This window comes from Peromyscus leucopus, chromosome 4 (assembly GCF_004664715.2).
Source record: "Peromyscus leucopus breed LL Stock chromosome 4, UCI_PerLeu_2.1, whole genome shotgun sequence".
Lineage (NCBI taxonomy): Eukaryota > Metazoa > Chordata > Mammalia > Rodentia > Cricetidae > Peromyscus > Peromyscus leucopus.
Genome location: NC_051066.1, coordinates 108,228,965 through 108,249,072, shown reverse-complemented (window position 1 = coordinate 108,249,072; position 20,108 = coordinate 108,228,965). Strand labels below are relative to the sequence as shown.

Here is a 20,108-nt window from a genome sequence, read left to right as displayed (position 1 = left end):
GGTGTTGTCGATATGCACTTCTGTGTGGGTTTGGGGGGTCTCAACTCAGTCCTCATGCTTCAAATGGCACACACTTTACCCACCGCCTTCTCCCAAACCCCGAAGCCTGAACATCTTAATGGCTGCTTGGTCATTAGAGAGTTGGCAGTGAGAAGGGGAGTCCCCAGAGGTCAGTCACTCACACACAGTTAGGCTCTGAAATCCTGGGCAGGTGCTCTGGCCAAATGTGAGCTGTGATGGCAGAGATTTGAGGGCCACTGATAAAGACAAGCACGAAGCTACTTGGTACCAGAGCTGCCCCAACGAAAAGACCCGGGGATTAGCAAGCTGCCCCTGCCTGGCAGAGCTGATGGGATCGTTTTACTTTGGTCACAGCTCTGGAGGTAAACTGACACCCACAAGCAGCCGGAAGACGGAGCTTAGGCTTCAGTGTTGGGTAACATGGGGCAGAGCATGGATCCCACCCAGAGGATCACCTGGAGTCACGTGCAGCATTCTGCAGATCCCAGCTCTGAACCTCCTCCCGGGAACCAGTGGTTAGAGAGCTGTTCCCAGCATTTGGGGTTTTCTTAGAGTTGAAGCATGAACTTGGCCAGGCTGAGCCAGTTACCGCCTGAGCTGCCTTTATTTCTTACTTTACAATGAGAAACCCGAAAAGCAAGAGAAGCCAAGAATATTAAGGTTGGGTCAAAGATGACTCCGCCAAGCATGCTGAGTGGTGATAATGTGGCAGCTCTCCCCTTTGTTCGTGATACTTTATGAAAGCTTTAACAGGCTTAGCCTTCTAAAATAACATTCTCCTCACATGGCGTTTCAGAGTGTATTTATATATACCTATCCTGTTTCCAGAAAAATGTGCTCAGTTCATAAACACACATATAAGCCAAGATAAAGTGAGACTAAAGGTCACTTGGTGAAGCATCATGGGAGAACGGAGCAGAGAAAGAGCCTCAGCACATCCACTTGGCCTGCACATGCATGTGACTTCCCAGCTGACAGCCAGTGGGAATACAGACCACCAGCTGTTCCTGAGAAGGACTCTGTAGGGGTGTCATCCATGAGGTGGTGTCACTTAGTAGACAGGATGCATGACATCACCATGGGAGTGATTGAGCGCACTTTGCAGCAATTTGAGTCAATCTAGAGAGGAAGTTTTTACATATCACAAGCCGTGTCCTCAGCCTTCAGTATAGGAGGGTTACTTAGATTAATGCTAATATACAGACTTCTGGTCCAAGATGTCAGCAGTGCCGAGGCTGAAAACCTGTTGTTGCTGGGAATTGAACTCGGGACCTCTGGAAGAGCAGTCAGTGCTCTTAACCTCTGAGCCATCTCTCCAGCCCCTGAAAACCTGCTGTAACACACAAAAAAGTACGTAAGCCAGACACAGCATGTCCTTATAGATAATACCAGCATTCAGGAGGCCGAGGCAAAAGGATTCTGACATGCGTGGACTCAACAAAGTTCTAGTTAGAAGGAGAGATAAAGTAACAGCTTTAAGGCAGAAGTCAAAAAGCTGTGTGTGTGTGTGTGTGTGCATGCGCATGGGAATGTGTGCACAGAATGAAAAGACACAAAAATGGATTAAAAGTTTAAGAAGAGGCTGGAAAGAGGGCTCAGTGGTTAAGAGCTCTTCCGAAGGACCTGGCTTCTGTTCCCAGCACCCATATGGTGGATCACAAATCATCTGTACCTTTAGTTTCCGGGGATCTGATGCCCTCTTATGGGGTGCTTGTGTATACCACATACACATGGAGCACAGTCAATACGTGTAGGTAAAACACTTGTATACATAGTATACCTAAAAATAAGTCTTTAAAAACTTAAAAAATATTTCAGACTTAACTGTTGATATAAGAGGTTTTTAGAAATCAGACTTAAAAAGACTTCTGGTAAAAGGCAAAAAAAAAAAAAACAAAAACAGAGACTGAGAACAATTTTAGATGGTCTTCATGAAAACGGTGCAGGTTGAGTATTCTCCTTTTCCACGATGATCGGGGCCTGGTATTTTAGATTTCAGATAGTTTTGGACTGGGAATCTGTGCATTCTGTATCCCTGGTACAGTGAGGGTGGTCTGAGCATGAAGGTCATCTGCATTTCACCACCTGACACAGCCTGAAGGTAATTTGTAGTCCTCTTAGAATAGTGTAGTTCTCTTCTTTTTAATGTGTGTGTGGGTGCTTTGCCTGTGCCTGCTTGCCTGCCTGGTGCCCATGGAGGCCAGAGGAGGGTGTTGGATCCTCTGGACCTGGAGTCGCAGATGGTTTCAACCTGTCACCTGGGTGCTCGGAATTGAACCTAGGTCTTCTTAAAGCGCAGCCCGTGCTCTTACCCCCGAGCCAGCTCTCCAGCCCTCCCCCCCACCCCCATACCTACATTTTGACTGTAATCTATCTAACACAGGGTTAGGCTTGGAATTTTCCACTTGTGATGTCATGCTAATTCTAAAAAAACTCCAGATTTTGGGATATTTCATATTTTTAAATTAGCGATGTTCAACTGAAAATGGTAGAATATATAGGAATCTTCCCTCAAAATCAGGGACAGGAAGATTGCTTAAAGGGAAACTCAGGCTATAGTCTAAACAGTGGAACAGAAGAAAGCTGCTTCTAAAACTTCAAATGGAACTTGACAAAGAAGGTCCTTGAACCAACCCCGAGAGAAAATGTGGGCTGCCAACGCGGCTGCCAAGGCGTGCCTGTGGCACCCCCACAGGGAGCACCCCCTTGCGCCTCTGACTCCAGCTGTGTCTGCCTCCTCTGATTGCTCCCAGAGTAGGACAGCCCCAGGCAGGAGCACGGTGCTCACATTCCAGCCCTGTTCAGACATCTTACTGTGAATGTCATCTTTCTCTTCCTGACCCTGTCTTCATTTGAACTTGAACTATCACACTGTTACTGGTCATCTCAGAGTGCTCAGAGCTCCAGGGCTGGCTCCTGCCCCAGAACCGTGTTTCAGATTTTCCCACGGTGTGGCATCTGGGTTATTATTCCCAATGGTTCAAGGAAGAAGGGCAAGTGACTTTATCAAGGAAAGAAAAATGTGTAATAAGAAGAAGCAAATGCAGATACTCAATGAAATTACAGTGGGGTTTCATTTGCTTTCTAAAATAGAAGTTAAACAATCTAGGATTATCTATACTTTGTGGTGTACTTTGTGTTGGACTAGAATAGCTGTGACTTTTCACTTGATGCTCCTGCTTTTTCCCTATTTTCTACAGCTGTGCTGTGAACCCCTGTACAAATTCCAGTTCCAAGCCAGGAATGGAATCCCAGCCCTATAATCCCTAAACTCTGGAAATTGATGCAGGAGGCTTGCCATGAGATTGAGGCCTGTCTGGGCTATATAGTAAATACCAGGCCATCCAGGGACACCCAAAAAACCAAAGCAAAACAAAATTTCTGTCCCACCATAGCAGGCAGTGTTAAATTACACTTTAGTGGACACTAGGAACATGACTTTGAGGAAGAGAATCCCCCATCTCTTCCAGGCCAGTGACTGCTTTCTTAAATAAAGATGAGGAGGTCAGCCCTCACGGAGGCCCCTACTCAGTAACTTTCCCAGACATCTGGTGTGATTTAAGATTTAAAAGCGAACAGTTTCCAAGAGCTTCAGAATCCTGCAGTGTTCCCTGAGTCCTTGTGACCTTTGCCAGTCCCCGAGGTGAGTGAGTACACCTCATGGTTGTTTCTCCTCCTCCTCAGTTCAGTGGGGGATGCCCACCGTCTCTGCGGCCGGCGTCATCGGCATGCTCAGTGCTGTGGTCGCCAGCATCATCGAGTCCATCGGTGACTACTATGCCTGTGCCAGGCTCTCCTGCGCCCCGCCACCTCCTGTCCATGCAATAAACAGGTACGTCCCAAGAAGACATGTCATCTAGAAGAAGCTGAGAGCTTTGGGTGACAGCAGCCGAACCATGATCTGCTGCTGTCTCCGGCTAAGTCGGTGCCCTCGGTGCCCCGGTTGTCTCATCCATGGCACAGCAGCAGTCTGCCTTCCCTCCTCCCAGTCTCCAGCTTGTGGAGGGGTGGAGACGTCTCTCCTCAGTGTGAATCTGGCAGAGCAGACGCCATGTGTTGCCGTTGTTCTTTGCTGGGTTTGGATGTGTCTATTTTAGTTTTCTGTTGTCTTGTTTTCCCAAGTACCCCCAGCCCCCAAGAACTCAGGGTTATTTCTGAGTTGAAGAAAATTCAGTTTTTCTCTCAGTCCTGACTGCCATAGTCAGACAGATGGCAGGCATTTTTCTTGCATCAGACAGTAGCTGCCGTAGATCTGTCAGTGGGTGTATTTCAGTTGTCTTTCCGGGTAACCTGCTCACAGTCATGGATCACAGAACCAAACAAGAACAGGGAGAGGTGAAAACTTTAAGATCCAGAGACTTAAATGAGCCCCCTATGAGCAGGGGGTTTGTACCTCTTTAGCTTATGGAAGTCATTAAGAAATTGTTCCTAAGAAAGACAGAGAAAGGAGCGCAGACCATCCCTCCATTGTTGGCCCTCCAACATGAGTCAGCATGACTTGCATGAACTCTTTGGGGGCTTCCTTAAGCCTTTTCACAGTTCTCTAGCAGAACTGTGACACATGATGAGACTACTCATTTCTGATTTTTTAAAAAAGACCCAAAGCCAGGCGGTGGCGGCGCATGCCTTTAATCCCAGCACTTAAGAGGCAGAGGCAGGTAGTCTAGTCTACAAGGTTATCCTGATCTACAAAGAGAGTTCCGGGACAGCCAGAGCTGTTACACAGAGAAACTATGTTCCCCCCCCCAAAAAAAAATTCAATGGTTACAAACTTACAAAGCAATTCTTCCTAAGGAAACTATCCTATGTCTTAATAGCAAAGAATCAAACTGATGTGTTTTACTTCTAAGCATAGCTCATGTTTCTCTTAGATTCAATAGTTCTTTGATTTCATTTGAAATTATTTTAAAGTATTTGTGTCTAATGGGCAGCGTGGAGATAGCCTTCTTAGAGTTGCTGGGCATATGGGGGTTGTCCTCAGCTGATCAGAGAAGGGACCTCAGATTCTTGTAGGTTTCAAATGTTAAGAGCTGGTTTCAATGTTTCCCATGAGTGACTGTTTCTCTTTCTCTTTACTTTTAGGGGTATTTTTGTGGAGGGTCTTTCCTGTGTTCTCGATGGCATATTTGGTACTGGGAACGGTTCTACCTCCTCCAGTCCCAATATTGGAGTTTTGGGAATTACAAAGGTACAAATGTTTTCCTAGTTCAATGGCCGTCTGTCTATTTCACTGACTGGGTCTGACTGGGACCCTTCCAATGTGACTTTCCTGTCCCATCTCCTTTTCCCCTGGGATGAGTGCCTGTTAGGAGACCTCCCCTCACTTGGCCACCCTGGGTAGGAGGCATCTGGGTGTAGTTGTGGCTTCCCACAGTCTGCAGACATCGATAGGCATCTGCCTGTGCCAGACCTCTGCTTAAGCACTTGGTAGTGCCTGATGAGAAAGAACTTGGAGTTTACATCCTAATGAGGGAAGACCCTCAGAATTCAGCAGAGCATGTTGGATGGGAAATGCCTGTCACTAAAGAAAACATCCATCACATTAAATAATAGTCTCAGACCTCTGGGACAGAATCCCTTTGTAGTGAAATCTGTGGAGTCACAGTGAAGCAGAGCTTGGATCTGAGTCCTACCCACTCAACCCTACCAAGCACTCTCCCTGACCCTAGGTAGTGACATGTACAGCTGTCCCACCCCAGAACCCAGCTTCTGTAGGAAACTCTGCTGCAGGCCTGTCTGCTTTATTACGGGCAATTAACTTCGTGTCCCAGTTGCCGTAGGCAAACAGTACTGCGTGCTAGGGTGTTGAGTGCTGGTTGGCCCAGCATCCGTTCCTTTTTCTTTATAGCCTGCATGAGTCACAAGGCTCCTTACCTGAGAACCTGATCGGAAGTCTTCTAGACCTGTTTGACCCCTAGCTCCATGCAAGATTCTATAATCAGATAAAAAGAATCCAGTATCAAGTTTAATTCATCTTGATTACAAATCCGGGTGAGAGGGAGCAGTGTTGAGACACAGGGAGCACACCTGACTGCTGGTCTCCCTTAGGAGGCAGGGCTGGCCTAAGCTCAGCTTCAGGTGTGCCAATGGCACCATCTGCTGCTGCCCATTGCTCCAGCACATGGCATGGAGGGAGAGAGGCTTTGTGGGTACTTCCTGCAGTGCCGTTGCTGGAGTCCAAGGGCTGCCTCCCATCGGCAGCAGATGTGGAGCCCAAGGAGCTGAAGGAAGGGTTGGATGGGCACAGAGTGTATATTAACCAGCCACCCCTGAGCCTCTGTTCTCCCATGAGCCCATGGGCAAATAACTAGTTCCAAATAGGGTGGTTATAAAATTGCTGAGAGGACCTTGTGTTTATCAAGCGCCCTTTCTGTACCCTTACAGATACCATAGAACAGCTAAGGTCACTGAAAGGAAGCAAGTACTCTTTACAACATGACCATGGTGCCTCAGGCAATGAGTGGTCTTTGTCTGGTACCAGCCTTTTCTGAACTGGCATCCCAGCAGCACTTCTATTTTAGTTGTGGAGGGGGAAAATGTACACCCAAGTGCAGTTCCCACAAGGTCAGAAGATAGCATCAGACCCCCTTGGTGCTGAGCTGTGGGCAGTTGTGAGCCCCTAAATATGGGTGCTGGAAGGACAGTGTGAGCTGTTAACCACTGGGCTATCTCTTCAGCCCAACAACACTAATGAATGAGATGATTTATGTTGCTCTGAATCCATTTCTTTGTTCCCAGCCTTGAGCCATTTCTCCAGACAAAAGCTGTATCCATCCAAGACACTGTCAAGTCCCTCATCTACATCTGCCTTAGAGCAGGGAGGTGGGACTTGGAGCAGAAATGTCTATGTGACCCTAGCCCTGTGGCCAACTAAGAAGACTCCCTGCTTAGGGCAAGGAGGCATGAGTTCTGCACTGTGTTAGACCCCTCATCTTGCTGAATGACTTGGGAGAAGCTGCTTTTCTGAGTAGAGCACAGCCCCTAAGGTCTAGATCCACACTGTCTGACATGGCAGTCAGTAACCACGTGTAGCTGTGTGCCCTTAAATAGGTTAGTGTTAAGATTTTACTTACCTACGCAGTCACATTGACCATATTTCAAGATTCAGTCACTGCTCCGTGGCTGGCAGAGGGTAGCACATTCGGAAGACACAGCCACTGTAGCAGCCTCCTGAGCCATTGAACCAGGCTTGGTATGAGAGGGGGTGGTTTGTCCCCACCCATCTGTCTGCATTTTCCGGCAGCTGTGCTCGTTACAGCTTCTATCCAGTTACGGCATTCCTTGGACTTGGAATTACTAACCTTCTCATCAGAGTTGAGTTACCTACTCCACCTCTGCTGAGTGTGTCCACCTGTCCCACCCAGAAGGCAACAGGACAGACACCAGGGGTGAGCTGCCCTGGCCCCATCACCTTTTTTCAACATGGCCGGCAGGTTACCCCTTTGGTCTCTGTGCCCTGGTCTATAAAGGTAGCTTGTAAGATGTTAGAATTTATCACTTGATACCAGTTTAGCATGGCTTTCTGGCCTGTTCCAAGTACCAGTTATGTTACAGATATGGTCACTTAAACTGTTTGCCACTGGTTTATTTCTAGGAACAAAGTGACATGGTCTTCCTGAATATAGTCTGTGTCTCTCACTGCCCACCCCACCCCCTAGATTAAAGCATTTTTTTCACGTGTCAGTGTTTTGTTTGCATATGTGTATGTATGTGCCTGGTTCTGACCCCAGAGGTCAGAAGAAGGCATTGAATCCCCAAAACTGAATTAAAGATGCTTGTGTGCCACCATGTGGGTGCTGGGAACTGAACATGGATTCTCTGTTAAGAGCACATGTTGTTCTTAACTGCTGAGCATTTCTCTAGCCCCAATTCAGTATCTTTTAGAGATGGAATCTGGGGAAGACCATTTCCCCTGTGCATTTCATGCTATTGAAAACTTGGTTTTTGATGGTCATGAAGGAAGAACTGTTAAAGTTTAGCAAGGATGCATGGAAGAGGTGCCAGGGAAGGGTAGAAGGTGCCAGAAAGGTCCAGTGTAACCAGCAGGTAACAGGGGGGCAGGATCTGAAGGCGTGTCTCTGGGGGGCAGTTGGCAGGGGGGTAAACTGGCCATGGAGATACATGTTTATGAGCCAAGTATTCAAGAAGCAGAGGCAAGAAGACCAGGAGCCTGGGCTGTGGAGTATGTTCCAGGCCAGCCTGGTGTGGGTGTGCATCACCACCATAGACCAGCCAGGCATGGTGGCTATAATCACACCTATAATCCCAACACTCCGAGGCAGAGTCAGGTAGATCCCTGAGTTATAGGACAGCCAGGGTTACACAGAGAAACCCTGAACACACACACACACACACACACACACACACACACACACACACACACACACAGAATCTGTAGGTACTCAGGTAATATTCATGAACAGAAGAATGGCTTAGTTGCTGCTGGGTTATAAGCCCTATTGTCGAGGGCATCCCTGGGCCATTGTGGTCTTTCCCATCTGACAGGGCTGCCCATTCCTGCTGGGAACCTTCACGCTGAAGGGAGTCCTTTGCCTGTCAACTCTTCCTTCATGGAAATCTTACTCAGCTTCCTAGAACATCAACACCTCTCCACAACTCATATTTTTTTTTCTTCCCTCCTGGACTCCCACATAGCAGAACAGTGCAGTTTTATCATGTGGCCATGACTTAAAACTCATCTTCATATCCATCCATGCCCAGTCTCCTGAGTGATCACACATTAGATCCCCAGAGATGTTTACTGCAGGTGCGTCCTTCTCATGGATCAATATTGTCAGTCCCTCTTGATTGATCCTTGTATGATCTTTCCCTGAAGGAAGAGTTGACAGGCAGAGGGAGCATTACATGTGGAGGTTCCCAGCAGGAATGGGCAGCCCTGTCAGATGGGAAAGGCCACAGTGGCCCAGGGATGCCCGAGACAATTCCCTGTCTACCTGTCCTCTGGTCCTCGCAGAGGCTGGACTGGGGCAGTGGAGGTCACATGTCACCTGTGACCTCCTTTTCCCACTCCACCCATCCTGTGTCACTCACTAGCCTCTCCACTGCCTCCAGAGTAGATTGTTTACTAGTCAACAGGAGTTTAACAAGGGACCAGCAGTGTCTGGAAAGTTTATTCAATGGCAGAGAGCAAAGGGAAGAAGGTCCAGAGGCAGCAAACCCAGGAGGAGGGACTGTCCTATCGTATCTGTGCCGGCCAGACACAGTCCCTTACTCCAGCTGCGCCGTGTCCTCTGATCCTTAAATCCAAACCACACAGTTCCTCCATGGTGGAGTGAGGAGCCTGAGCGCCAGAGGGGCTGCCTTCTTCCGTCACTTAGTTAGAGGTACAGTGGGCACGCAGACCAGCAGCCAGGCTCCAGAACTCTGCACTCTTAGGCCCTTCTCTATACCACCTTCTGCGGCAGGACACCACGAGGGAGGTGCTTCCACAGATGGTAGATGTTCGTCTGACTTCGGGAAGATGGCTGGAGCCACAGGGACTTCTGCTCGGTTGTCTTGGTGAAAAGTCATAGGAAAAAAGTGGGAGAGAAGCAGGGACACTATGTGTAGCTGTTACATCCATGACTCTAGCCAAAGCCCATACTCAACAAAAATAACTACATCCAGGGCACAGATGAACAGTCTGACCTCTAACTCCTGATCCCTGGGGTCACCTGTCCGCAGCTGAAACAGAGTCAACTGAGGTGCTGGAGAGAAGAATGGAGCAAGGACAGGTGGGGGTCTTGGGTTGTCTCTATAGTAGTTAGGTATGGAGGACTAGTTAGTCCCTGTTAGCTGAAAGTTTAAAGTGCTGTAGGTTCTGCCCGGGACACCGTCACATTTGCCCTGGACTCTGGCAGTCTGGTTGGAGAATGGCAGGTAAGCTTATGTCTGCAACTGTTGTGTCCACAGGTTGGCAGCCGCCGAGTGATCCAGTATGGCGCAGCACTCATGCTGGGCTTGGGCATGATTGGCAAGTTCAGTGCCCTGTTTGCATCCCTCCCAGACCCTGTGCTCGGAGCCCTCTTCTGCACGCTCTTTGGTAAGGGTCCGCTTCCCTGGTAGCAGCAGGCTTCCATCACCGACCAGTCTTCTTCATGTTGTTGGCCGATTCTTTTGAAAATTGAACTGTTTATTGTAACTGTTTGCACATAGGCTTTTACATACAGGCTTCAATCTTCAGAATTCCCTGGATTCAGTAGAAGTTTTATACAATAGGAACTCAGCACTCAAAATTTGGGTCTAAAAATACATGCAAAACATTCTTTTCTGGAAAACACTTAACTTTGAACAAAACACAAATGCAGATTGAAAACAGTATTTCTACTTCACCAAAAGTAGTCATCATAAAAAGTGTAAAAATCACCCAATACACATGACCTAATTCTATTTTTTTATTTAATTTTTTTTTATTTTATTTTTTTCCTTTTATTTTATTTTACAATACCATTCAGTTCTACATATCAGCCACGGATTCCCCTGTTCTCCCCGCTCCTGTCCCCCTCCCCTTCCCCCCAGCCCACCCCCCATTCCCACCTCCTCCAGGGCAAAGCCTCCCCGAGGACTGAGATCAACCTGGTAGACTCAGTCCAGGCAGATGACCTAATTCTTAATGGGGATGTTTTAGCAAATAAGATCTAACAATAAATCTAACAATTTCATTTTAAACTGCAAAAGGAGATACCTTAAAAGCTTAAAGATTTGCATCAGTGTCCAAGCTAAATGTATGTTAAAGATAGAAGTAATTATATTATGAAAATTAAGACAAAAATCTAGTCTCTTTAATTAGACTTTCTAATTGATTTAACTCAGGTATATTCATTCCCCATAAATGAACCCTTTAAACCTGATTGCTTTCACAATGGTCCTTTGGATTTGATATGTACCATTCAGATTACAGTCATTATGGACATGCTCAAGATTTCTAGTGTGGATTTAATCAAAATGCTTAAATGGAGAGAATGAGGGATGGCTCAGCTATTAGAGCACTAGCTGCTCTCCAAGAGGTCCTAGGTTCAATTCCCAGCCCCCATATGGTGACTCACAATTCCAGTTCCAGGGCATCTGACATTGACTTACGGTCTCCATGGGCACTGGGCACACACTTGGTGCAGTCATAAAGATGCAAGCAGAAGACTTACATAAAGTTAAAGAAAAGTCAGCCAAGCGGTTGCCTGTCTACTTGATTTCAAGAAACTGTGGTGTGATGCTGTTGTTCGGGTCAGATGGGTATCATTCTAGCCCTGAACATTATCTTTCTGCCACTGCACTGGTCTCCAAGTTGATTTCTGATAGACAGAGAAAGGACATCTGGGAACCTGTCCTCAGCCTCCAGGAGAGCCTATCAGCATGCCACAGGTGAACTCAGTGGAACTCTTCTGATGCTTTTCTCTCCAGGAATGATCACAGCTGTTGGCCTCTCTAACCTGCAGTTCATTGACTTGAACTCTTCCCGGAACCTGTTTGTGCTTGGATTTTCCATCTTCTTCGGGCTTGTTCTTCCAAGTTACCTCAAACAAAACCCTCTGGTCACAGGTAGGAGAAAGAGCTCTTGGGTAGGGTAGCTGGAATTTCTACCATAGATTCATGAATAGCTCTTGTAGTTGGAAGGGACATTGGAAACTTCATGTGTATGATGCTGAACCTTTTGTCTCTGCCTTCCTTCTGAATCTTACTCTGAATATTTCTCTGGAAGCCACCCAGGCCTCTCACAGACATTAGCATACTGGCCTTTGGAGTGTTTTCAAATTGACAGCCCCCACGTGGACACTTGATACAGGTGCCAAGGTCTCTCTGTCTCTCTCTTCTCTCTCTCTCTCTCTCTCTCTCTCTCTCTGTCTCTGTCTCTATCTCTATCTCTATCTCTTCTCTCTCTTTTTTTTTTTCTGTGTAACAGCCCTGACTACCCTGGAACTTGCTTTGTAGACTGGGCTGTCCTTGAACTCACAGAGATCTGCCTGTCTCTGCCTCCCAAGTGCTGGGATTAAAGGCGTACAGTACCACCGCCTGACTAAGGTCTCACTTTTTTGCTTTATCTTGGGTGTACGAATGTTTTTCCTGAATGTGTATACATTAGGAGCATGTGGGGCCAGAAGAGGGCATCAGATCTCCTGGAACTGGAGAAGTAGGAGCTCTCAAGGCACCACGTAGGTGCTGGAACCTAACCTGCTACAAGAGTGATAGGTGACTTACCCAGTGAATGGCCGTCTCGCCAGCCCTCGGGGTCTCATTTTTCACTGGTCGCCGCTCCTTTGGCGCTGAAACTTTTGATTTCTCAGACTCATGCTGTATTAAGTTGTGTGATTCCTTAAAACTCAACTTCACAGGCTTGGATGTGTCTTTCTATTTTCAATTCAAGAATACTTATTTAGGGCCTGGAAATGTGGCTCAGTGGTTATGAGCTCTTTTTTAAATTTCCTTTTATATTTTACTGTTTTATGTGTATGAGTTTTTTTACCCGTGTATGTGTATGTATAAGAGGACCAGGTGAGGGCTTTGGGTCCCCAGGAACTGGAGTTAAAGACAGTTGTGATCCACATGTGAGTTCTGGGAATGGAGCCTGGGTTTTCTATGGGAGCAGCACGTGTTCCTGAGCCAGCTCTCCTCAGCCCTAGTTGAGCGCTCTTACTGCTCCTGTAGAGGACCTGGGGCCAGTTCGCAGCATCTGTATGGAAACTCACAGTTGTCTGAATCCCAGCTCCCGGAAATCTGAAAGCTCTCTTATCTCTGTCAATATTGCATACAGATGGTACACAGACATACATGCAGGCAAACACACAAACGTAAAATTAGTAAATCTTTAAAGAATACTTATTTAGCTCCTACGTTTTTATTTTAATAAAGTCCTGCTGTTATGCAGAATGTACAAAAGAGGAATCTTCTTAAGAAATATCTGTTGCTACTGATATATTATTCTTTACAATTGAATAATTCAGGATCATTTGTTCAAGTTTTTTTTTTTTTTCCTTACGTGGGTTTTCATGTGTAGTCCCGGTTGACACTGAACTCATTTAGGCAAGGCTGACCTTGAACCTTTAATCCTTTCTCCACCTCCCAAGTGTTGGGATGACAGGCATGTACCTGCCTCAAATTAACTAGGCAGGCAGCCTGAATTTCAGGCCAGCCTGTTCTACTTAGCAAGTTTCAGGATAGCCAGGGCTACATAGAAAGACCCTGTCTCAAAAAATAAACAACAGAAGTAAAAAAAGAAAACCATTTTTAAAGTGGCATAAACAACTAGGCTTGGTCATTCTTTTGTAATCCCAGCACTCAGGGGGCTGACACACGAAGATTGTCATGAGTTTGATACCAGCCCTAGCAACATAGTGAGTTCCTGGCCAGCCTGAGCTATGGGGTGAGACTCCTCCCACCCCCACCATAGTATTTTTTATAGCATTACACCTGCCATTTATTAAAAAGATTTAATTTGATGTGTATGGGTGTCTCACCTATGTGTTTGCTGCATTGTATGTGTGTAGTGCCCGTGGAGGTCAGGAGAAGGCATTGGATCCTTAGGAAGTGGAGTTCCAGATGGTTACGAGCTACCATGTAGGAACTGAACCGAGGTCCTCTGGAAGAGCAACCAGTGCCCTTAACTGTGGAGCAATCTCCCAAGCCCCACGCCAGCCATTTTTAATTCTGAATCTTATAAAAGTCTGTAGACCCTACCTCAGTACTTCCACAGTTTGTTATAGTGTTGATGTCACTTATTCAGTTCATCTGCTATCCACATTGGGTTGGGGGGTTGTTGTTGTTTTGTTGGTTGGTTGGTTGGTTGGTTGGTTTTTTGAAATAGGGTTTCTCTGTGAAACAGTCCTGGCTGTCCTGGAACTCACTCTGTAGATCAAGCTGGCCTCACAGAGTGCGGCCTGACTCTGCCTCCCGAGTGGGACTAAAGGCGTATGCCACCACCACTCAGCTACTATCCACATTGTTAAAACCATGGAATTGAGGAGGTTTGCACAGTAGATTTAAATATTACTATCAAGAATATATGCACGTGACAACTGAGAATTTTATATGTTCAAGTCCTGTGTTGACTTCCAGAGGTGTCCACTTCACTGCCTCTTTCTGAGTCAAGGACAGACCTGCCCAGGCTACAGTGATGACCCTTAATGGTGGTTCTGTTCTTATCCAGGTATAACAGGAATTGATCAAGTACTGAATGTCCTTCTCACAACTGCGATGTTCGTAGGAGGCTGTGTGGCTTTTATTTTGGACAACACCATCCCAGGTATGTGCTAGATGTCAGGGTTGTTAGAGGCCCCGGCAGCTCTGAAGGAAGAGCAAGGCTTAGTGTAGCCCAGGTCCCAAGCTCTCCTCCTCACTCTGCCATGCAGAGATCAGAACCACAAATAGCACTGTTAGTACCAGCTACTCACGAGTCTACGGCAGGAGGATCCCCTGAGCCCAGGAGGCCAAGCTGAGTAGCATAGTGAGACCCTGTTTGGGGAGAGAGTGTAGGAATAATTGGTTCAAAGCTGCCACTGGTAAGAGCTGTCTTCTAAAGTGGTTGAGATGCTACTCCATCTAAATGACTGTTAATAGACAGCACATCGTCCTGAGAAGGCAGAGGGGTGCTCAGGCACACCCTGGACCCTGGTCCCCCCACCTGAGCACCAGTGCCAGGCTACTGGTGAACCTCTTAGAGGTGATCGCTGTGCTGCTGTCAAGCGCTGCCTGCAAGGACAGATGGCACAGTCCATCTGTCTCGTGTGTCTGCCATGGGCTCCCCAGAAATCTTTTGAAAGAGACATTTGAGTGGTGGATTGTTCTAAGGAGAAATCTTAAGAACTTCAAGCCCAAGAACAAGACCAGTTCACCTCCTGTCTCCACATCAAACTGGAGCAAAACTAAAAGCTTCGGGGAGGGCATGGCTCGTTGATGAAGCTTCGCATGTTTTTCATTGGCGTTTTTTAGAGAGGTGGTTTTGCACTACGTTTCCTAATAGATTTTGAAGAGGGTGCAGTGAGGTGACTAGACAGCCAGTTAGGAGACTGGATCAGTATGAAACCCAGGACATCAGTCTCGTGCCTAGCTCTCAGCAGTGAGAGCTGTGAGGACAGGGAGGACACGGAGTACGAAGTCACTTGACTCTGGAACACGAGAGACAAAGAGAGAGAGCGACCCCACGCTTTACTTGGCCACGTTCTCCAACTTCTCATGTTTTCTGTTGCTGTCATTGCGCAGGTTTGATTTCTAGAATGGGTGTGTGTGTGTGTGTGTCTGTCTGTCTGTCTGTTTGTCGTTAACAGTCCTCGACGTCGTTTCTAAAATAATTAAGTATTCTTTTGTGTTTGTGCGTGTGTGGTGCAGGTACCCCAGAGGAACGAGGAATCAAGAAATGGAAGAAGGGTGTGAGCAAAGGGAACAAGTCTCTTGATGGCATGGAGTCCTACAATTTGCCATTCGGCATGAGCATTATTAAAAAGTACAGATGCTTCAACTACCTGCCTATAAGCCCAACGTTTGCAGGCTACACATGGAAAGGCTTTGGGAAGAGTGAGTCCAGCCGGAGTTCAGACAAAGACTCCCAGGCCACAGTATAGCCTTTGCTGTGCCCTGTGGCCTGGCCACAGTGAGGCGTGTATCTGTAGTCCCTTGCTGAGTAACAAGAAGATATATGTTTGTATATCTACATTGGCATCCTGCACCTCAGAGCTAAGACAGGTTGCACATCACTCTTCTGTTGTGGGTGGTGATTGTGTCCAATATGGTGTCTCGCTTGTCTCCTTATTGGTCCCTTACCCTTTTCATGTCTGTTGCTGGCCTTGGTCACTGAACTTGAAACCACAGTCCTGCCATTGGAGTGGGCATTGGAATCTGTAGTGGTCCTGCTTTCAGCTCCCTGCTGCGCAGACTCTTTCCTGCAAGCCACTTCAAGGTACAGGGATTTCTGCTTCTTAAACACTATGGCCCGCTCTTTTCGCCTGACCTCAACCTGAGCCCTGTGGAGACCTCCTCTGGCCAAGGGGCCACCAGTGTCTTTACTTTGTCACATCTGCCTGGTCAGAGTGATTCTGTTGTCCCCAATACCCAGGAGCCTATTGACATGACTGACTGGTGACATGGCCGTCCTGTGCCCAGATGTGAGCATGCGTAAGGTCTGCATAGCTGTGACCAGGAGGAACTCTGTTTAGGAGATTGACAGGGATGAAAAGGTCCTGAGGCAGTGGGATTCTCAACTACCCTCCTCCTTGCCACCCTGCCCCATCCAGGTCAGCACAGTTCCTACTAGTCCGTTTTCCTGGCTGAGACAACCTGTTTGGCATTCTCACTGCTGGCTGGTGTGACGGGTATAGAGTGCGCACAGATATGGGCACCCTGGCTCTGCTGTCCTGTACTGTTTCATGTGTTTTGTTCCTATTTAATGTTATGACTATAGCGGACTTTTGAAATCAGTGTTTTTCCATGTGAAGTTCTAATCTTGCATTCTATTCCTTGTCCTCTACCCTTTACCCCTTTAAGAAAAGAACCAGCATCTGTAAACTGGGTACCATCAGGGAAGCTTCTTGGAATGGCTATCCAAGGCCAGTGACCATTGTTGTGGGTGTGTTTTGTACTGCTCGATACCATGAAAGTGTAAATACTGTAATGTCTAATCTATTTATCACAACTGACTACTGGACCAGAACCCAGAAACATGGGCCGAGTTACATGTGAATTTGTTTGGTGAAGAAGGGAACCTGGGACAGTAATCCAGCATCACCACATGGAATGTGCCATTTCCTTCTGTTGCAAGTCATTGCTGGTAGATCTGGCCTAATAAGACTTTGTGTGGGTTGTCAGGTCACATGTCCACTTAGCCAAATAGCTTGTGTAATTGGTTGCAGAAGATAGTAAAAAAAGCAGCTACCGGCGCCCTCTGTGAAGTATTCTGATCACACACTCTTGCTGACAAATGACTTGTATTGAATTTGGTTTTCAAGCCAAGGGAAAAGCCTGAGACATAGAGTAATGACCTTGCTTCGTGCGATGGTACCTCTTAAGTCACTGTGGACCTGGCTGAACTGTGTGGCAGTGAGCATTCCTGCCTCGCTTAGCAAGGCGTGACTCTCGGTAGCCTTCTCCACAGTATGTGTCTCTGGGCCCCGGCCCCCAGGCTGGCTCGGTGTCACCACATTGCTAGGCCTTTGTCTTCATCTTTGCAGCACTCATGAGAGTTTGGGGTTTCCATAACACCTCACCTCAGAGCCACTGCATTGTTTTGCCAAACTCTTACTCCAGATTAAGTAAAGAACTTGGTTTCTACTTGCATTTAGCTCTATGTGTTTTCTGAAGTGTATTCAGAGTAATCAGTGCTTTGGAAGCGTGTTGGTGGGTAGGTGCCCTTTGTCCCTCCTTCCGTAGCAAGCCTGTGAGGCTGAGAGCTCACCTGCTCTGCGTTCACTCTGTTGCCTCAGTCAGCGTGTTGCTTGGTAATCCAGCTTCTCTGGAAGCTTCTGGGATTTCCAGTATTGCGGTGCAGGAGTCCACACAGCAGCATGAGAACGGCCAGTGATCCGAGCCCGGTGTCCTGCCTGCTGCACAGCCTGCTGAGTGCTGCCCCAAGGCTTCCCGCTCAGTTGGTCACATTTTGCTCTGGTCACTATTAGTTTGGGGCATGGGCTCAGCAAGAATCTACATATGATCAAGGAAGTGCTGTGCCATCATCTCCAGGGAAGCAGGCTTCCCTGCTTCTCCAGAACTGACTGTTGATGTTCTTGGAAGGAAGAGGCAGGTGGGAAGAGAGAGAGCGGCCCGGCCAGGTGCCTCCCCGGAGTTGTGTACTTTCTGTACAGCCTTGAGTGATTGGCACCTCGTAACAACTGGGAAGGTTTGTCCATGCAGCATGTCGTCCCCCAGAACATTAGGGAATGTGCGTTTATGTGCCTGGAGGGGGTTTTTAGGGCGTGGGGGCATGGTGCCATGTGTGGTCAGTCTGGTAGACCTTGTGTCTGGCTTGTGGAGCTGCACTCTAGGACTCGCTGTGTTTTGTCTGCCATTGGGCAGTTCAGAAGTATTTCAGACATGAACATCCTTACAGGGCATTCCATCTCTTCTTCTCACAGTGAACACTTGCCTCCTGCCTTTACCCGAGAGCCAGCATCTGTATCCGCAGAGAAAACAGAAGGTGGGAACAAGGACAGGAAAGGGTTCCCTGTGCAGGAGACCCAGGTTGGAGGTCATGGGAAATGGCACCAGTCTTTTTAAGTGATTTTCTTCCTCATTTATGGGTTAGAGCTTGATTCATTGGGACGTTTACGCTCAGAGTCTTTCTGAAGAGGGTTTCCGGTTATTGGGATTAATCCGGCAAGAGAAGTGGCTTTACCAGGCCAGCTGGAGTGAAACATTGTGGGTCCTGCTGGTACCCATTTCCACGGTAACAAATTCACATGCAGGATTTACTTTATACTGTAGAATACTGACTTTCATGATGACAACTTGATTTATGCATGAATATCACAGTATTTCCATATAGTAAAATAACATTTCTGCCCAGGATAATAGTCACAGTTTTCCAGGGAGGGAATGATATAATTTTCATGACAATGTCATGTGCTGATAGAATTTCTCCATTGATGAACCTCTAGTATGTGTGTATACTTTATTTTACCCATGTGTATATTTTATGATCATGATCTAAACTGTTAGTTCTTTCATTCATGTCCCTGCTGAGACACTGATATTAGCAACTTAGAGTTGGCAAGTTTAATCATCAGTCAGACCAGTGCTGCAGAGGTGAAGCCTCAGTGTGGAACCATCTGGCTAGAAAAGAGGCAGCATCCTGCAGGTGGCTCTGCTGGGGATGGACATTTGGCTGCTGGTACCAGGCTTGGCATGGCTTAGAGTGAGGGGCCTAATTACCCAGTTGTTGCTGGACGCCAGCTGTGCATACCCAAGCATGTCCACTGCATCCTGGGTTAGTGCACAGCTGGACCCGAGCTTTCACAGAGCTCTGGTCTCCAGGAAACTGTCTCTTGGATCAGGGTTTCACATACTGTACTTAGTTCTCAGTCCCCTCAAGATTTGGACACAGAATAGGACATCTTCCACTTTCTATGCTTCCTACAGTCAGAACTCCAGTAGTGCAAGAAGGTCCCCTATGTGCCAGCATCAGCTCTCACCCATGGAACCTGAAGCACAGTAGTGCTGGGGTCCCTTTTCAGCAGCCTCAAGACCCCATCCTTCCAGGATGTTGACTGCCTTGTCACCTCTCAGACACCCAGCATTCTCAGGTTGCTGTATGTTTCCTGGTGTTTAGAACACTCATACCAACCATTGCTATCCGACGCCATCTGACAGCTCAGTGAACATCCTTTTCTGTCCGTTCCTAACAACTTATTTGACACATTAATAAGTTCCTGACTGTCCTTAAAACAGTAGAGATGCCTCTATTTTATTTGAGTTTTGTGACTGACTTTACCTATATATCTTTCTGGGATTTTGTTTGTTTTTAATTTTTATTTTGCATACTGAGGGTATTTGGGGTGGGGGTTGTTTTTTGAGATGTGTAATTCTTTTATGGAGTTTTTAAAAAGAATTTTCATATTGTTTTTCTAACATGGCTTCATTAAACGTTTAAGTATTTTAAAAATATGTAATATTTGGACCAGATGTTGTGAATAATAGTAGAGATAAAGCTATTTTATTCTGTATTTTTAAAACTGTTCCGTACGAATAAAAGCTCTCCTGGATGTAGTTCTGCTGTTGTGTGCCTCTTTCTTCAGCTGGAATTCAATTAAGAGCCACATGTTTTAAGATTCTTAAGGAACAGAAACAATTGGATGGAAAAAAAAAACTGTGAATTTATTATATATAATAGTTCATATATATGAAATATATATGTGTGAATTTATTAAGTCAGCTTACGTTAAAATAATAACAGCTGAATCACACCTGAGAGTCTGAGAACCAGACTCAGCTGCTCTGGGCTGGAGGCCGGGGCCTCCGTAGTTAGAGTGCTGCTGTGGCTGCCTCTCACTGGCCAACAACCCAGCTGTTGCTCAGTCCGCAAGGGGGAGCCTCAGCAGTCCCAGTCTGGTACCATAGACCGGAAGGATGTTGGTGCTTAGTCCGGGATGGAAGCCTGGAAACAGTGGTTTTGA

At 46.9% G+C, this 20,108-nt stretch overlaps 1 protein-coding gene across 3 annotated transcripts in view; it reads left to right on the top strand.

The window, feature by feature from the left end:
- Slc23a2 (solute carrier family 23 member 2) overlaps positions 1-19,701 on the top strand; it is a 100,551-nt gene extending 80,850 nt beyond the window's left edge. For 2 of the 3 annotated variants that reach the window (XM_028878618.2, XM_028878617.2), the window contains exons 11-16: positions 3,706-3,853; positions 5,104-5,209; positions 9,934-10,063; positions 11,419-11,556; positions 14,159-14,254; positions 15,337-15,569. In XM_028878618.2, the coding sequence (XP_028734451.1) occupies positions 3,706-3,853; positions 5,104-5,209; positions 9,934-10,063; positions 11,419-11,556; positions 14,159-14,254; positions 15,337-15,569 (851 nt within the window). Of the gene's footprint in view, positions 1-3,705; positions 3,854-5,103; positions 5,210-9,933; positions 10,064-11,418; positions 11,557-14,158; positions 14,255-15,336 lie in introns of all 3 variants that reach the window. The other variant, XM_028878616.2, reaches the window with a different exon arrangement.
- The last annotated feature ends 407 nt before the right edge of the window (positions 19,702-20,108 follow it).